Source organism: Ahaetulla prasina, chromosome 18, assembly GCF_028640845.1.
Source record: "Ahaetulla prasina isolate Xishuangbanna chromosome 18, ASM2864084v1, whole genome shotgun sequence".
Taxonomy (NCBI): domain Eukaryota; kingdom Metazoa; phylum Chordata; class Lepidosauria; order Squamata; family Colubridae; genus Ahaetulla; species Ahaetulla prasina.
The window spans coordinates 1,020,001-1,038,040 of record NC_080556.1 but is presented as its reverse complement, the minus strand read 5'-3'; the positions used below and the strand labels follow the sequence as shown (position 1 = coordinate 1,038,040).

At 45.7% G+C, this 18,040-nt stretch overlaps 1 protein-coding gene and 1 long non-coding RNA gene across 2 annotated transcripts in view; one reads left to right on the top strand and one right to left on the bottom strand.

The window, feature by feature from the left end:
* The first annotated feature begins 2,009 nt into the window (after positions 1–2,009).
* On the top strand, positions 2,010–4,265 carry LOC131187164 (uncharacterized). Its single transcript, XR_009152498.1, has 2 exons — positions 2,010–2,141; positions 2,739–4,265. It is a non-coding gene; the product is annotated as an uncharacterized LOC131187164 (long non-coding RNA).
* Positions 4,266–4,460: 195 nt separating this feature from the next.
* Positions 4,461–18,040, bottom strand: part of GPR153 (G protein-coupled receptor 153) — a 20,249-nt gene continuing 6,669 nt past the window's right edge. The window contains exons 2-6 of the mRNA XM_058161386.1: positions 12,723–13,263; positions 11,490–11,919; positions 10,146–10,335; positions 9,446–9,630; positions 4,461–8,076 (exon numbers count right to left, since the gene is read on the bottom strand). Of these exons, the coding sequence (XP_058017369.1) occupies positions 7,273–8,076; positions 9,446–9,630; positions 10,146–10,335; positions 11,490–11,919; positions 12,723–13,078 (1,965 nt within the window). The 5' untranslated portion in view covers positions 13,079–13,263 and the 3' untranslated portion in view covers positions 4,461–7,272. The remainder of the gene's footprint in view (positions 8,077–9,445; positions 9,631–10,145; positions 10,336–11,489; positions 11,920–12,722; positions 13,264–18,040) is intronic.

Below are 18,040 nucleotides of genomic sequence, written 5' to 3'. Positions count from 1 at the left end.
ACACACACCCCCAATGGTGGGAGAGGGACCCCCTTACCTGCTTGCAGTTCCCTTTGCCTGAGGAGCTGCAGGAGCCACTGCCCGCCTGGAATCGTCAAAAGAGAGAAATTGATCAGGGGGGACCTCAGAGGTCATCTAGACCAACCCCAGCCTAGAGCAGGGATCCAGCACTGTAGAAGCCTCCGGTCCAGCAGTGAGGCCCCGTCCTTTGTGTTTTAAGTGCCCAGGGTGAGATAAAAGACTCAAAATTCCATTCCCTCTCCCCCACGACTGTATCCCTCCCCTCTATTCGCTGCAAAGGTCTTAAATTTTTTTTTATATCAGGGGTCCTCCAACCTTGATCCCTTTAAGACTTGTGGACTTCAACTCCCAGAGTTGAAGTCCACAAGTCTTAAAGGGACCAAGGTTGGAGACCCCCTGCTTTATATGACACTAAAAAGCGGTAAGCCATCTCAGCCAGACAAGGGGAAAAGGGAGAAATTTGGTGCGGAGAGCCTTTTCAGCACCACGGATAGCGACTCTCCGCTTCTGAGCACCGAGGCTCAGCTAGATGACCTTCAGGGGCCTCCTGGTCCCTTGCTCAGTGGCCAGTGCCAACCAGGAAGCTGTTCAGCAGAGCCTCCAGCTGGGGAGACCCTGGTAGGAAGCACAACTGGCGTGGCCATTTACGTGCCTGTAAGCAGGGTTTGCACCAGCGTGTGTCCTTCTGTGCAAATCTGCAACAGTTCTTGCAGGAAACATTTTTTTTTAATTTGCATTTATATCCCGCCCTTCTCCGAAGACTCAGGGCGGCTTACACTATGTTAGCAATAGTCTTCATCCATTTGTATATTATATACAAAGTCAACTTATTGCCCCCAACAATCTGGGTCCTCATTTTAAAGGCTGAGTCAACCTTGGGCCTGGTGGGACTAGAACCTGCAGTAATTGCAAGCAGCTGCTGTTAATAACAGACTGCATTAGCAGTCTGAGCCACAGAGGCCCATTTGCACCCCCTTGTCTTCCCTTCCATGTTCATCAATTCCCGGGACCTGAAAATCCGTTTCCAGGTTTGCAGGACGCGTGAACCTGGTTAGTTGGCGCGACACGCTAAAGATGGTTAGTTTAAACCTGAGTTAGCATCTTGGGGCCTGGCTTGAACCCAGTCCTGGTCCTTTAGGAACCAAAGGCTTGCATGAAGCCTGAAAATTGTTTAAAATCCTAATACTGATTCAGTTAGCCTTAGAACTGCTGATACGCTCTTTGTAATACCTGGTTAGGGACTTATTTTTTTTTAATACAATACAATAGATTTATGACTGAGCTCAAGATTTCTGTGGCTAAGCAAGATACTTAGTGAGTTTTGACTCCTTTTACAACCTTTCTTGCCACCGTTGTTCAGCGAATCACTGCAGTTATTGAGTGAGGCACACGGTTGTTAAGTGAATCGGACTCTCCTTGTCAGGTCGCAAAAGGGAATCACATGAACCTGAGACACTGCAACCGTCATAAGTCACTGGCCGAGGGTCTGAATTTTGATCACGTGAGCTGTTGTGTCTTGCCCGCTCTCACCGCAGCCGGGGTCTGCTTATCTGCTTCTGAACGCTGAAGAATGTCCTCCCGGCCCCAGCCCTGGCTCCATGCCCAGACAGGCTGAGGAGGGGGCATCTCCCGGCCCCAGCCCTGGCTCCATGCCCAAGCAGGCTGCAGAGGAGGGAGCACCCCTCGGCCCCAGCCCTGGCTCCATGCCCAGGCAAACGGAGCAGCTAGACCCCTCCTCCTCCTCCACAGCAGGTGAGCCTGAGGAAAGTTTATTTCCAACAGCTGCTGATTGGAGTGACCCTCGCATCAGAAGACTGGATAGGCGGAGGCAACAGAAGGAAGGGAGGGGCAGGCCTTAATGAGTGCTGAGTCATGGTGCCACACCCCATGGCCTATATGAAGGATCTGCTTTCTGGCAGTCTCTGAGTCAGGCAAAGTCGAACTTATCTTGCTGAAGTTACTTTCTGGTCTCCTGCCTGCTCTGAGGACTTTGCTAGGACTTTGGGCAGAGCTGCAGAGGCAAGCCTGATTCGGATTTCCCTGACCTGGCCGTCAGCGGAGGAGTGGGACACGACATGAGCGTAGGGATGCTGCAATGGTCATAAGTGAGAAAAGTGGTCGTAAGTCACTTTTCTTTAGTGCTGTTGTAACTTTGAACAGTCACTAAACGAGAGTAGGGTTTTTTTTTTTATAGATTGGCGATGGGTGTGCTCAAATGCAGACCGGCCTCATGTTGGAACTCTGCCTCACTCTGACCAGTAGATGGCACTATGACCCCAAAAATTTTCAGATGGTTCTCTCGCTAGTTATTTGCCTTTTTCACATATTCAAGGTGACAGAATCAACATTTAGAACAGTGTCTTTCAACCTTGACACCTTTTAAGATGTGTGGACTCCAACTCCCAGAATTCCCCAGCCAGGCACGCATGTTATTATTTTTTTTTCTCCCACTCCTTACAGCAGAGAGATTGCAGAGGAAGGGATTAAAAGAGAGTAAGCAGGCGTACAATAGGGACAGCCATAAAAAGGCATGCGTTACCACCAGGGAATTATGGGAGTTGAAGTCGACCGATGTTAAAAGTCGCCAAGGTTAAGAAACCCTGCTCTCCACAAAAATAAAAATAAAAATTGAACTAAATGTACCACCACCCTCAGGAAGAAAATGAATGACAGACGAGGCGGCTTTTCTTTTTAATTTTTAATTCAACTTTTTACAGGAAGAAATCCTCAAGAGGTCCAAAAACTTAAAAAAGAGAGAAAGAGAGCCGGCTACAAAGAGTTTGGGAACAAAAAAACGCTGTGAAGAAAAAGTGTTCCGGTTGAAGACCAAAGTCCACTGGGACGTGTTCTAGAAATATATATATATACATATATTGCACCCCCAGAAAAACTGTTTAGGGAGGAGCGGGGTTATATTGAAGACGGAGCAAACACCCACTTAGATACCAGAGAGGAGAAAACGGGGGTACAAAGTATTGTCCTAAAAGTTGCAGAACAAATTAAAAATGCTTCCAAAAGTGTGGAAATGCCACAAAGCCCATTTCTTAACTGGAAAAAATAAAATAAATAAAAGTATTGCCTTAGGACCCCCAGAAAGAGATAAAAAGGTACAGTACAACAAAGGGTTCAACAGTCCCCCGTCCCCAATATCCCACCCTCTTTCTGTGTAAAAGAAGTCCCAAACCTCTGGCTGGTTGGATGACCTCTGGGAATCCCAAAATGGCCAGCAGCATGGTTAATTTTTTAAAACCCTTTTAAAAAGGCACAATATTCTTTAATGTTTTGCTTTTTTTTCCCAGGGAGGTGAGATTTGAGACGGCTGGTATGGAAGCCATCAGCGGGGTGGGGAGCTGCCATGAAAGTTTTTCAGAATTGATTTTTCAAAATTATTTTTTTTCAAAATTCAACCATTTTCTCCCCCACCTGTTCTCAAGAGGTACCGTCCATCGTTCCTGGTATGTTTTCGGTTGGGTGGTTTCTTTAGGGGGGGAAACCTTTCCATAGTGGGTTATTGTGCAAGTTAGGCTCACCCTCATCAGGACTAGAAACTTGTCTAGTTTCTCAAAAAAGAAATGAACGATCAAGCTGTTCTTTTCTCTTTCGCTCACAAGATGAGTTTTGAGGATGTTTCTTCCCATCTGGCGGATCTGATCATGATGGGAGGTGGTCTTATAACAATGGCTTGTTCAAATAATCCTGGTTAAAAGTGGCAATTCCATCTTGGCTTAAGTAAACCAGTCGGCTTCCTGGGTTTTTTGGTAAAACTTTCAATACACTGTGCCTGATTATATTCTGCATAGATATCACACAGCTCGCTTCCTGCTTGGAGATGCGAACAATAGAATTGAGGAAATTGAGCTTCCTTATTTAGCGGCAGTCTACCAGGATAAAGACACTAGTGGTTGTTTTCTCATCATGAATATTTGGGGTTTTTCAGAAGGATGCATCTAAACTTGATGGCTGCAGAACAAGAGTGGATTTCAACTCCCAGAATTCCCCAGCCAGCTATTAGTTTCTTATAATCCCTTCCACTGCAATCTCTCTGCTCTGGGAAGGGAGTGGGTGACAAAGAAAATGAGCAGGGCTGGCTGAGGAATTCTTGGCGTTGAAGTCCACCCATCTGAAACTTGCAAAATTGAGAATTACGGGTTGACAGGAAGTCTAGATGCCATTCCAAGCTACGGAAAACAGAGAATTAAATTTGGTTTTTAGATCTAGCCTTGTTCTGCCTTTTTTTTTTTTTTTTGCTTTTAGGGGGAGGAACGGAGGATGCCAATTTTTGCATTGGTCGTAATTCAAGGCTTTGGACGTTAAGCAGAGCAAAAGGTAACCAGGTTATATGCTGGGGGGAAATGTGTGGTGTTTTTTTTAAACCCAGAACAATAGAAACGGCACAATTTGTCTAGATTTGGCATGGACACGATACCCACTTTGTGGAGTAAAAAAAAAAAATTCTTATTGCCTTCATTTAGATTTTTTTTGGGGGGGGAAATTCCCACTTATCTACAGTTTGGTGATCACTTCATAGAATCCTATCAGGAAACTCGGCTTGCTTTTGGGGTGTCTTGAGCCCGGAAACCCAAAAATAAAAATTATTTTGGTTTGTGTAAACTGGCTTTTTTTGGGGAGGGGTGGGGGGTGGGGTTTCTTTCCAAGGCTGCCATAACTACAACACAGATTTTTAAAAATTGGATTGCGTGGAGAGGAACTATCCCTGAACAGATGGGGGTGGGGGCACTTGTTGTGAATTGCTTGGTAAAAATCCAGAAAAGTTGTGTGCTCTCAACCAGAGAGAGAGAGAGGAAGAAATTGGGGCACCTTGCATCCTTAGAAGAATGTCTCTTCGGACCAAAACTGGGCGTTTGGGGGCAGGTAGCCCGCTAATTCAGGACAGCATACAAATGAAATGAAATGAAAAGGCGAAGGTCTCGTATAATATTAGCAACCGTTGCTCTCTACTCTCCCTTTCTCTCCAGGCGCTAGGTTTCTCCCCCTCCCGTTTTATTTTCAATCAAAGAACATGCAAATAGCTACCTGGATTAGGGCAGAAAAATCCATTCCCTTGGCGTGCGCTGAGCTGACCAGATGTTAAGCATCTGGTGGAGGGGGGGAAGAGGATGGGGTTTCCTGCAGGCGCAGGATGGGCACGAGACGGGGGAAGAACTCCTTGCCACAACGCAGGAGAAAAAATAAAATTGTGTGTCCCCTGGTCTACAGTAAGGAGACTTAAGAGCCCTAAAAAGTTCTCCTGGAAGCTGGATCTGATGTGACCCATGCATTCTCCCCCTCCCCCACCCATATAGGGCAGCAACCCTATACTGGTTATGGGTCAGGGCAACCCCCTCCAGCAGGGGTTGCACCGTTTGTTGTATTGCTTGAATGGGATGCTGCAAAAGGAAAGCTGCCATTTTTAGCACAACCTTCCTCCTCCTCGCCCATTTCTGCATCCTGTAGATCACCCTTGGGAGGTTATGGGGCTGTGGCTCTGGGCAGGATCTGGGGTGAGGCTTTGGCACTGAACAGGAGGTAAGGTGGCGAGTTTTCTTGCTTAGGGGACTGGGGAACGAAGTCAAAGAGATGTTTTTCTGGATCGGACTTAAATTTTGCTCCTGAGAGATACCCACAATTTTTTTTTTTTTTTTTTTGCAAACCACCAGAGTTTGTCCCAGTCCCAACGTTGATGTTATTCTGGAATAACGGACCACGTGCATGTGATACTATTCTGGGATAACGGACCACATGCACGCAACATTATTCCAGAATAACAGACCACGTGAATATGACACTATCCCAGAATAATGGATCGCATGCACATGAGACTATTTCGGAATAGCGGACCACATCCACGGGACATTATTCTGAAATAACGGACCACAGGCATATGACACTGTCCCGGAATAACGGACCACGTGAACGTGATACTATTCTGGAATAATGGACCGTGTGCATGTGACACTCTTCTGGAATAACGGACTCCGTGCACCTGACATTATTCTGAAATAACGGACCATGTGCATATGACACTATTCCGGAATAACAGACCACATGCATGTGACACTATTCCGAAATAATGGACCATGTACATGCGACACTCCTCTGGAATAACGGACTCCGTGCACCTGACATTATTCTGAAATAATGGACCACATGAAGGTGACGCTACTTCGGAATAATGGACCAGATCCATATGACATTATTCTGAAATAACAGACCATGTACATGCAACACTCTTCTGGAATAACGGACTCCATGCGCCTGACATTATTCTGAAATAACGGACCACATGAAGGCGACACTATTTCAGAATAACGGACCAGATCCACATGACATTATTCTGAAATAACGGACCATGTACATGCAACACTATGCTGGAATAATCGACTCCATGAACATGACACTATTTCGGAATAACAGACCACATGTGGGTCTCACCCACCATTTCATCGCTCGGCAAGAGGGTCTCTTGGAATGTAGAACAAGGATTGGAAAAGTTGGGAGCGCGTACCCTGCCCAGATTTTTTTAAAGGGAAACTCGGCTCTTTTTGGCAACGGCCTCCTCCCACGGCCGTGCTCCAAGAGAGAAGGATCGATACCCAAAGACATGCACATTTAATATCTACCTAGAAAAGTTCTTGGAGAAGACGTGAGATGATTAGAAAAACGAACGAAACCAAAAAGTCCGTCAATTTTGGACGAGTTGTGTGGGTTCTTGCAGTAGAAAAGGAAGAGAGGAGAACATACCCTCTCTTGCCCCGAGCTGAGATATGACCCGTCTGGATTCGAAGTGCTTCTCTTACAAGGTTGCTCTCCGAAGCGTCCTGCTTAACATCCCTCTCCTGTTTTTTACAACCAGGACGAGAGACAAAAATGAAGGTTCTTTGGTGCTTTGTCCAGTTCCCATTACCAAATCCAGACCGCAACCAGAAGGAAATCCTGTCGAGCGAGGAACAAATCTGGAAGCCAAATCTGGACTCGCCGCAGCCAACTCGCTGCGGGACAATTCAACAGATACAAAAGTTAATTTTCGACGGAACCGTGGCCCGTAAATAACAAAAGAAAGGTCATTGCAGAAATACGAGAGTTACAAAAATTTCGACAAAAAACGTGGCCACCGATCATAAAGTAACTGAGCGGAATGATTAATGCGGTGTTGAATTGTCCTGAGTTGTCCCACGACGAGTTGGCCACGTCGGGTTGTCCTAGACCCTTCTGGAAGAGACGCGTACGAAGCGATTCCGGCTACTCCCGTGTCTACGAGGCGGAGCTAATTGAATCCGAGTGGAATGTGACGTATCCAGAGGAGGCCGAAGGTGAGCTCAAGAAACTGCTCGTGCTACCTTTGCTTCCATTTTTCTGAAGATCGTCTTGACCTCTCCAGGAAGGACTCAGACCTGTCCGGAAACATTCTGTCTTGGAGCAACTCCTGATCATCGGACAATCCTCCGTCCCGGGACTCTCGCAGAGTTCTACGTGAATCTGTTCGTGGCAAGGCATGTCCAAGCTCCCTTTGGGGAAGAGGATCCGAGTGTCCTCCGTAGCTGGGAGAGGGCCCGGTACCATCAGAGAAGTCCCTCGTCCCTGGACTGAGATGCTTCGCAAAACTTGAGGCTCTCGTTCGAAAGTGGTCAAAGGGAAGTCTCGGAGAACCGCGGCGGTTGAACAATGCGAAAAGCCATCTGGGAGGAGAGAGACGGAGGCCGAGCGCACCGGCGGTCTCCTCAGGGTTGGACGGGGACTGGGCTCATCCGCGAAATCCATCACGTCCTCTTTGCTAAAGCACTTGTAGCCTCCCTGCCGGTGGATGTCTTCGCACGAGAAGGGCTTGAGGAATAACGGGCTCTCGGCGGACTTCCTGCGCTTTCGGTGGAGACGCCGATCCTCCTGGTAGGAGAGGACGCTGGTCCTCCGCCGGTCGTATCGAGGCTGAGGGAGGAGCAGGCTGGCCAGTTCAGCAGTGATGTCCTCTCCTGCCACCCAGTGCTGAAAGTAGGCCGAAATCTGGCTGGTGGTCCAAATCTCAGTTTCGTCGTGCGAGAAACGCCTGGTCGGAGGGACCTGCAGGAGAGCAGAGCAAGAAAGACGGTCATTTATTTATTTTTTAAATTTAAATATTCTACCTTGTCTATCCTGACAGTGACCGTCGGCCTTATCACCAACCTTTGATGTCTGTGGCAACCTGCCAAAGGCTTTTCTTGGCAACAACCTCACAAAGTTCAAGACATGCAAAGTTCAAGAAGCACAGAAATCAATGTTGCTTTTCTGCAAGGAACCCAACGGCTCGTTGCTGCTCTTTCAAGCCTTATGGGAGTGGCCAATCATCTCCTGGCCTTACTCCCGAGTCGTCCTTTTTGCTTTAGCTGCTCTTGCCTTTTGGCAGCTCTTCTCATGCGTGCATTAGGAACAGGCTCCTCCTGTTTCTCTGCCTTGCTACTGTCAGCCTCTGGAGGCTCCAGAGTCCGCACATCACTCCCAGATGGCCCTGGCCCCATCTCTGCCTCTGATGCAGAGCCCTCATCTGGGCCTTCTCCAGCCTCCAGGACTGGCCCATTGTCCTCCCCAACCTCCTCACTGTCGGACTCTGTTGCCAGGTCCGTGGGCTGCTGGCGGACCACAACAGGTCAGAAGGCCTCATGGACAGCAGTGAAGACTAATTAGCACATGGCAAATGCATTCTGCTGACAGCAGGTAAGAGGGTCACTTAGTGCCACTTTATAATGCCTTGGTAAGGCCACACTTGGAATATTGCATCCAGTTTTGGTCGCCACGATGTAAAAAAGATGTTGAGACTCTAGAAAGAGTGCAGAGAAGAGCAACAAAGATGATTAGGGGACTGGAGGATAAAACATATGAAGAACGGTTGCAGGAACTGGGTATGTCTAGTTTAACAAAAAGAAGGACTAGGGGAGACATGATAGCTGTGTTCCAATATCTTAGGGGCTGCCACAAAGAAGAGGGAGTCAGGCTGTTCACCAAAGCACCTGAGGGTAGAACAAGAAGCAATGGGTGGAAACTGGTCAAAGAAAGAAGCAACTTAGAACTAAGGAGAAATTTCCTGACAGTTAGAACAATTAATAAGTGGAACGACTTGCCTTCAGAAGTTGTGAATGCTCCAACACTGGAAATTTTTAAGAAAATGTTGGATAACCATCTGACTGAGATGGTATAGGGTTTCCTGCCTGGGCAGGGGGTTGGACTAGAAGGCCTCCAAGGTCCCTTCCAACTCTGATGTTATGTTATGTTATGTTAAGAGTTGAACTCCCTCAGTCAGAGGGCGTATACCTTAAATAAAATACACCGGGGATCAATAATGGGGTGAGGGCTGTTGGCCTGGAGTCTGCCTGCTGGAAATTTGGATCCAATCTCGTGGGAATGAGATCAAACCTTGGTGGCACCTCCCCATCGTTCCCAAGGCCGACCTGCTCACCTGGAGATACTGCATTTTGTCCTCCGGGACAGGCTTCGCGGCGTAGACCTGAGGGATCCCCCGCTCCAGTGCTGACAGGTCATAGCTGGCGATCTGGTCCACAGTGAGAACATCGCCGGAGAGGCTGTCGGAATAAGGTTGCGAGTATATCGCATCCGTGGGAATCGGCCGGTCCAAGCTAGCCTCTTTGGTCCCGGGTAGACAAGAGAGGACAGGAGATAAATTGTGAGATAAATTGTGTGTCTCCGCCACAATCTTTCCGCGACAAGAACTTTGCAAGCCTGAAAGTACAATTCCTTTGCCATCGCCATTACAAGCAGAGAAACTAGGGAGGGTCCCTTCTGAAGCTGTTTATCCACCCATTATGCAGCTGAGGACTTTGCGGTCTCTTATCTGACCCTTCACTCGGCTGCGTCACATTTCCCCGTCTCCAATAATCCTTCCCACGTATCACTGCCACAACCTTGCAAGTCTGAAAGTACAATTCTCCCGCTGTCTCCTTTACAGCCTGAGAAACTAGGGAGGGTCCCTACTGGCTCTCTTTCTCCGCTCATTATGCAGCTATGCGATCTCTTATCTGACCCTTCTCTTGGCAGCGCAATCAAGACAGGAACGGAAGTCGGGAGCACCTGTACTGAGGTGTAGCCGAGATACACCACCCGTACTGGAGGCATACCACCGCTGGGAAGCGCACGCTCACCTTCCCCGCCGTCATCGTTGGACATGATGGCCACGCACTTCTCCCAGACTGAGCGGACATCGGCCCGGTAGCGGTCGCAGGCCCAAAGGAACAAAGGCAGGAGAAGGGACTGGGCTACGGAGCACCAGACGATACACAGGACCATCCAGTCGTAGGCCACGTCCGACTTCAGGCTGGCGAAACTCACCACCTGAAGAGGAGAGATGGAAAACTTCTAGTCCATTCTAATCCATAAGACAGGGCTGAAATTATGAATCAATTATCACTTTTAGTTTTCTTTCTCTCCCCTCCTTTCTTTCCTTCCCGCTTTCCCCCCTTCCTTTCCCTCTCATTTCCTCCCTCCCTTCCCTTCCTTATTTTTTATAAACACTTCGAGGTGGTAAATATACCTAGTACTCTTTTCTCCTCCTCTTTTACACACAACAACCCTGCCAGGTGGGCTGGGCTGAGAGAGTAACTGGCCCAAGGTGACCCAGCTGGCTTTTATCCCCAATCAACTGAAATTGATTCAATCTAAACAATAAGGGAGGCTATAAATTCATTCTCTCTCTCTCCCTCTCCCTCCTTCCAGCCACATCCATTTATCTAACTACCTTTCTCTCTTATCTATCCTATCTATATCCTGTCTATCTCTATTATCTATCTATCATCCACTTTGTCTCTCTATTATTATTATTTATTTATTAATTAGATTTCTAGACCGCCCTTCTCCCGAAGGACTCAGGGCGGTGTACAGCCTTATTTAAAACACATAGATACACTATACAAATCCCAAATTTAAAATACATTTAAAATGAAATATTTAACAGGCCAATTTAAACTAAAACGGTCATAGACCGATATAAAAACCTATATAAAAATATCTCTACCTCTTTCTTTCTCTCTCTCCCCATCATCCATCCATCTCTCTTCCTCTCCATCTTTCCACCCACATCCATTTATCTAACTACCTTTCTCTCTTATTTATCCTATTCATATCCTGTCTGTCAGTCTATATCTATCTGTCTATCTATCTCTTTTATCTATCTCTGTATCTCTCTCTCTCTCTCTATATATATATATATATGTATGTATCTTTTATCTATCTATATCTATCTATTTATCTGTCATCTATCTTCTATTTCTCTCTCTCTCTCTCTCTCCCTTCCATATCTATCTATCTATCTATCTATCTATCTATCTATCTATCTATCTATCTATCTATCTATCTATCTATCTATCTATCTATCATCTGTCTATCCTTTGGCAGGAGACACCAGGTTTTTCTCTGCTTGGGGCACCAATACCTGCGTCCAAACAACCCCACCCTATGTTAGACTATCCCACTTCTGCCACCAATTTTACCAAGACAGGAAATCCCATCAGGAAATCGTAGAGGAAAACGATGCCGGTGATCAGGTAAGTGATCTGGAGAGACGTCTTGACGGGTTCGGATCCGTCGATGGAGGAGCGGCGTTTGCCCTGGGCGTCCTCCACCACGATGGTGGGCACGTTGAACTTGTTCTTGTCCAGGTTGTTGCCCGCTTGGATGGAGAAGGTCTGGAAGAGGGAGATGGCCACGCAGACCACCCCCATGGCCACGCTACCACTGATGAGGAGCAGGAAACAGACCCCGAAGCCGAGGCCGATTTCCGTGACGATGAAACGGCAGTCGCTGGCGTAGAACCTCTCGGTGGTGTCGTGCCAGCCCACGGCGGGCAGCGTGGAGAGGATGAAGGAGACCATCCAGATGCCCATCACCGTGTGGACCGCTTGCTTCTTGGTATTGCTTAATCTGCAAGAGGGGAAAAGGCACCCCCTAAGATTGGACAGGATTCCCTATCTGTTAGGTCAGGGGTCTCCAAGCTCGGCCCCTTTTGTGGACTTCAATTCCTAGAATTGCTGGATGATAAGACATGTCTTTTGATGTGCATCCCCATTGTATGCCTGCTTACTCTCTTGGGGTCCCTTCCTCTACGATCACTGCGCTCTAAAAAATAAAACCGGCATGGGTAGCTATGGAATTCAGGGAGTCCGATGATGAATGAACGGATAGAAGGATGGATAGGCAAATGGAAAGAGGGATGGAGAAATGGATGGCTAGATAGATGGATGGACGGATACATGGATGGATGACTGGATAGATGATGGGTCAAATAGATGAAAGGATGGAGGAACAGATAGATAGATAGATAGATAGACAGATATATAGATGGATGAGTGTATGAACAGATGGAAAGATTGATGGACAGATGGATGGACAGGCAAATGAAGGTTTGAAGAGTTGGATGGAGAGAGGGATAGGCAGATGAATGGCTAGATGGATAGATGGACAAATGAGTGGATAGATGGATGGATGAATAGGCAGATGAATGGATAGATGGATGGATGAATGGACAGATGGATGGGTAGTTAAATGAACAGATCATGGCTCAATGAATGGCTAGAAGACTGAAGGATATATAGATCTATCTCAGAAAATTTCATCTACCTAATTCCTTCGATCCACATCCCGCCATTTTGTTCAGGAGCTCAAAGTAGCCCCCTGGCATTTCTCTTTCCCCCACAACGACCCCACCTCCCACCCCAAGGCCCCACCTGTAGTTAACCGGCCAGCGGACCATCCACATCCGGTGGTAGGACAGCGAGGTGACGGAGAAGCAGGTGGCCAGTGTCAAGGTGTAGAAGGTGGAGACGAAGACTTTGCAGAGGCCCTCATTCCACTCGTAGTCCGAGTGCCGCTGACGCAGCTGGATGACCGAGTACATGGTGATGGGGACGGCGATGTTGAGGATGTGGGTCCCCGCCAGGGTGCAGATGAGGAACTCCAGCGGCTTCCATTTCTTCTGCTTGGCGCTGACGCTCAGGATACCCCAAGCGTTGGCCAGCACCGCCAAGCCCGAGCACACCAGCCAGGCCACGGCGTTGTTGTGGAGGCTCCGTTCGTGGTTCATGATGGAGGGTGGGGCGGTCGCCAGCCGGGGAGGCCAGGTGAGGATGGCGAACCAGGAAGAAGATGGGCAGGGGACGCATCCTACCTGAGAGGCAGCGCCATCAGGGGTGGGTCAGAGGAGGGGGCGCCCCCCACTTGCGCACCGACAAGCCGGGTTTGATGGACATCGTGTGGTGGCCCATGTTTCTGGAAGGGAAGAACCATTTAATTTAATTTAATTTAATTTAATTTAATTTAATTTAATTTAATTTAATTTAATTTAATTTAATTTAATTTAATTTAATTTAATTGTATTGCATTGCATTGCATTGCATTGCACTGTATTTTGTTTTATTATTTTGATTTTTATTATATTTTAATATAATAATTTTATTTTCTTTTGATTGTATTCTATTATTTGATTTGATTTTAATTATTTTAATTTAATTGAATTTGTTTTCTTTTTTCTTTTCTTTTTAAAATTTATTTCTTGAAAAATACGGATCATCCAAGAAGCTTTTGAGGCCTTCTAGTCCAACCCCCTGCCCAGGCAGGAAACCCAAACACCACTTCAGACAAATGGTTGTCCAACTTTTTCTTAAAAGCTTCCAGTGTTGGAGCATTCGCAATTTCTGGAGGCAAGTCGTTCCACTCATTAATTGTTCCGACTGTCAGGAAATTTCTCCGTAGTTCTAAGTTGCTTCTCTCCTTGATTAGTTTCCACCCATTACTTCTTGCTCTACCCTCAGGTGCTTTGGAGAATAGCTTGACTCCCTCTTCTTTGTGGCAGGCCCTGAGATATTGGAACGCTGCTATCATGTCTCCCCTAGTCCTTCTTTTCATCAAACTAGACCTACCCAGTTCCTGCAACCGTTCTTCGTATATTTTCGCCTCCAGTCCCCTAATAGTCTTTGTTGCTAGTGTATACTAGTTATACACTAGCAACAGTTATACTAGTTATACTAGCGTAATAGTATAATGCAATATAGTAGAATAGAACAGAATAGAATAGAATAATATAGTACCGTTTCCCCCAAAATAAAACATCTCCTGATAATAAGCCCAATCGGGCTTTTGAGCGCATGGCAATAAGACCAAGCGCTTATTTCAGGGTTCAAAAAAAATATAAGACAGGGTCTCATTTTTGGGGAAACACAGTATAATATAATATAGTGTAGCATAATGCAATACAATACATTACTATATTATTTATACACAAAGACACATAATATAGTAATATACAATATGAGATATATATATAGATATATATATATTTATTTTCTGAGGTTTTCGCAGGTGTTTGTATGTAGGTCTTTGGTTATTCGGGTTTTCTCCCGCGTAAAATTGGAAGTGTCTTGGCGACGTTTTGACGAAGTCTCATTCGTCATCTTCAGGCTTCAGCTTCGTGCTTCGTAAAATTGGAAGTGTCTTGGCGACGTTTCGACAAAGTCTCATTCGTCATCTTCAGGCTTCAGCTTCGTGCTTCTGGGAGCAAAAGCAAAAGCTCCCAGAAGCACGAAGCTGAAGCCTGAAGATGACGAATGAGACTTTGTCGAAACATCGCCAAGACACTTCCAATTTTATGCGGGAGAAAACCCGAATAACCAAAGACCTACTTATACATACACTCACACACACATAAAATTCTTATTCATTAAATAACATTTCTCATCGTTTCTGCATTTTCGCCTTGCCTTTCAGCCCGGGAGAAAAAAGGAACGTCTTCCAAATGCCGAAGAAATATTTCTTGCCCGTCTCGGATTTAATGTTTAATCTGCCACGTTTCCGGCAGCTGTAAACTAAGGCGAACTAAAAATGTCGTTATTCTTTTTTTCTTTTTCCCCAAAAAAATAAAAGCGGTGCATTTCCCAAAAATGGAGGGGGGAAAAAAGAAAAAGAAGAAAAAAAAGCAACAGCCTGAGGAATATTCCTTGATTGGCTGTAGCTCCAACGAAAACAACAAAGCAAATTCTCCAAGGAATTTGCAAAGAGAAACGGCCAGAAATAGAACCTCTCCTCCTCCTCCTCCTCCTCAGATACCATGTTTATTCTCTTCGCTTGTGGGGAAGAAAACCATCTCGGGTTGTTTTTTTTTTTAAAAAAAAAGCATTCCCCCCTCCCAAATTTGCATGCAGATAGTCCTCAATTTATGACCATAATGGGAGCCGGAAGTAAGCAATGCAGTCATTAAATGAGTCACTACCAGTTTTGCAAACTTTTTGTTCTAACCCAGTTCCCCAAACACGACAAACCCTCTGACGTGAACTCAAAATATTCTTTTATTAGGAGGGCCGGCAGCCCCGGGAAAAAAGTTTCTCTCTCACTGCAGGCTAACAATTCCGTCTGTCCGGAAGATGAATAATTGTCTGCCACATCTATTCATCTCCGCCCCCTGCCTTTTATTCCCCAGAGCAAGGGTGGAACTTTGCTAGCAGTGGTGAATCTTCCGTCCCGAGGACCGGCCCATAGATTTCCACTGTTCTCCTCTCCTCTGCCTTCTGTGAATCAGGCACTGGACCCAGCTGTTTCTCCTCTTCCTCATCAGCCACCTCCAGATCTGGGGGCTGTTGACTCTCCATCTGAAGGCTGACGGACAGTCCAGGCTCCGCCTCTCACTCTCCACTCCACTGACAGCTCCCCTCCCTCTTCCCACTCAGGATGCCCCGATGCTGACCCTGACTCCCACGGCCCCACCTTCTCCTCTGATTCGGGTGCTGGAGGAGCTGGTGGCCAAGTGGCCACAACACATTTCTGCGATGGTTGTAATGTGAATGTAAGGTTATTAAGCGAATCATGAAGTTGTTTAGCAAACCTGGCTTCCCCACTTTGGTTGTTGGATCCCCGCTTGGGTTTTTTCCCCCCACAAATGGTGATCATGTGACCCCGGGATAAATTCATGCCTGTTGCTAAGTGTCTTCATTCTGATTATGTGACTGCCGGGGACGCTACGTCATAAGTGCGAGGATCGCTTACAGGCCACTTTTTTTTCCAGTGACAAAGAATTTAAGAACCGTGTTAGGGAATACAAACAGTCCTTGAATTGCAATTGTTCATTTAATGACGCTCCAAAGTTATGACGTCACTGTAAGCCGCCCTGAGTCTTCGAAATTCAAACGCTCGGCTGCTGGTTCATATTTAAGTGAGATCACTGTAAAGTTAGGAACTTGGAATTTGCTCTTCAGAAGGTCGCCAAAGGGGGGGTTGTGTGACCCCAGGACATGACAACCATCATAAATACGAGTCGGCGGCCGAGCATCTGAATTTCGATCCTGTGATCCTGTGCAACAGTCGTTAAGTATGAAAAATGCTCCTCGATTCCTTTTTTTTCCCCAGGGCTGTTTTAACTTTGAACAGTCACTAAATGTTGTTGTAAGTCACAGTGGGGGAAAAGTTGTGCCTGCCACAAGTTGCTTGCTCAGCTTTTAGATGCCTTTTAGATAAAAAAAAGATCATGGGACGATGACGGAGAGAAATTATTATTTTTGAAAAAGTTATCTTTACAAAGCAAAGACAAGCCCATCCTCCCCCCCAAAAAAATTCCTTCTAGCAAAAGAAAATCATTCCCCCCTCCCAATTTTCTCCCATCCGCATTTTTCACACTCTCTCGATATATATATATTTTAAAAAATATGTTTACAATTTTTAAACGAATATCAGGATTGGCCTTAACCGTGGTCTCTTTTTTAAAAAACACCAAACAAACAAATACTAAATCAGACCGAGATAGAATATCAGCATATCCGGCGGGTTGGTTTTAATCCCAGTTACCCGAACAAGCCATCATGACTTTGTTCCGGCTGACCTGCTGCAAACCGCAATGAATGAAAAGCCAGGCAACCTTTCCGGGGGGATTTATTTCCAAATAGATACAAGCAGCGGTAGGTTTAACTTCCATTTGGATTAAATTTTAATTTGCGTTCCGTATAATTAATAGCATTACGCGCTGTGCTGCATTTACTGATTTGGGGTCTGCGCCAAAATGTAATCTCTGGCTTAGGAATAATAGCCTGTGAGAAAGCAGCCGGCCCCCAGTTCAAATCCTCCCCCTAAAAATCACTCTGTCTGTCTGTCTGTCTGTCTGTCTGTCTGTCTGTCTGTCTATCTATCTATCTATCTATCTATCTATCTATCTATCTATCTATCTTTATCAACTCTAACACTATATCTTTCTCTCTCCCTCATTTCTCTCTCTCTCACAAAAGCCATCTCTATCCCTATTGTCTGTCTTTCTGTGTCTTTTTATCTATCACCTATATTTCTCCTTTCTTTCCATCTCTATCACCATCTCTCTCTATTGTGTGTCTCTCTCTATCCCTATCTGTTATCTCTCTCATCCATCTTCTACCCTCCATCCATCATCTCTATCAACTCTATCTAACCCTATTATCTTTCTCTCCCTCTCTTTCTCTCTGTCTCTCTCATTTCTCTCTCTCTCACATCTAGAGATGGAAAGAAAGGACAAATATAGATGTTAGACAGACAGAAATAGGTGTCTGTCTATCATCTATATTTCTACTTTGTTTCCATCTCTATCACCCTCTCTTATATCTCTTTCCCTATTATCTCTCATCTATCTATCTATCTATCTATCTATCTATCTATCTATCTATCTATCTATCTATCTATCTATCTATCTATCTATCATCTATCTATCTGCAGTATCTATCTATCTACAGTCTCTCTCTCTATCTATCTATTCATCTATCTATCTATCTATCTATCTATCTATCTATCTATCTATCTATCTATCTATCTATCATCATCTATCATCTATCTATCTATCTATCTTTATCAACTCTAACACTATATCTTTCTCTCTCCTCATTTCTCTCTCTCTCACAAAAGCCATCTCTATCCCTATTGTCTGTCTTTCTGTGTCTTTTATCTATCACTTATATTTCTCCTTTCTTTCCATCTCTATCACCATCTCTCTATTGTGTGTCTCTCTCATCCCTATCTGTTATCTCTCTCATCCATCTTCTAC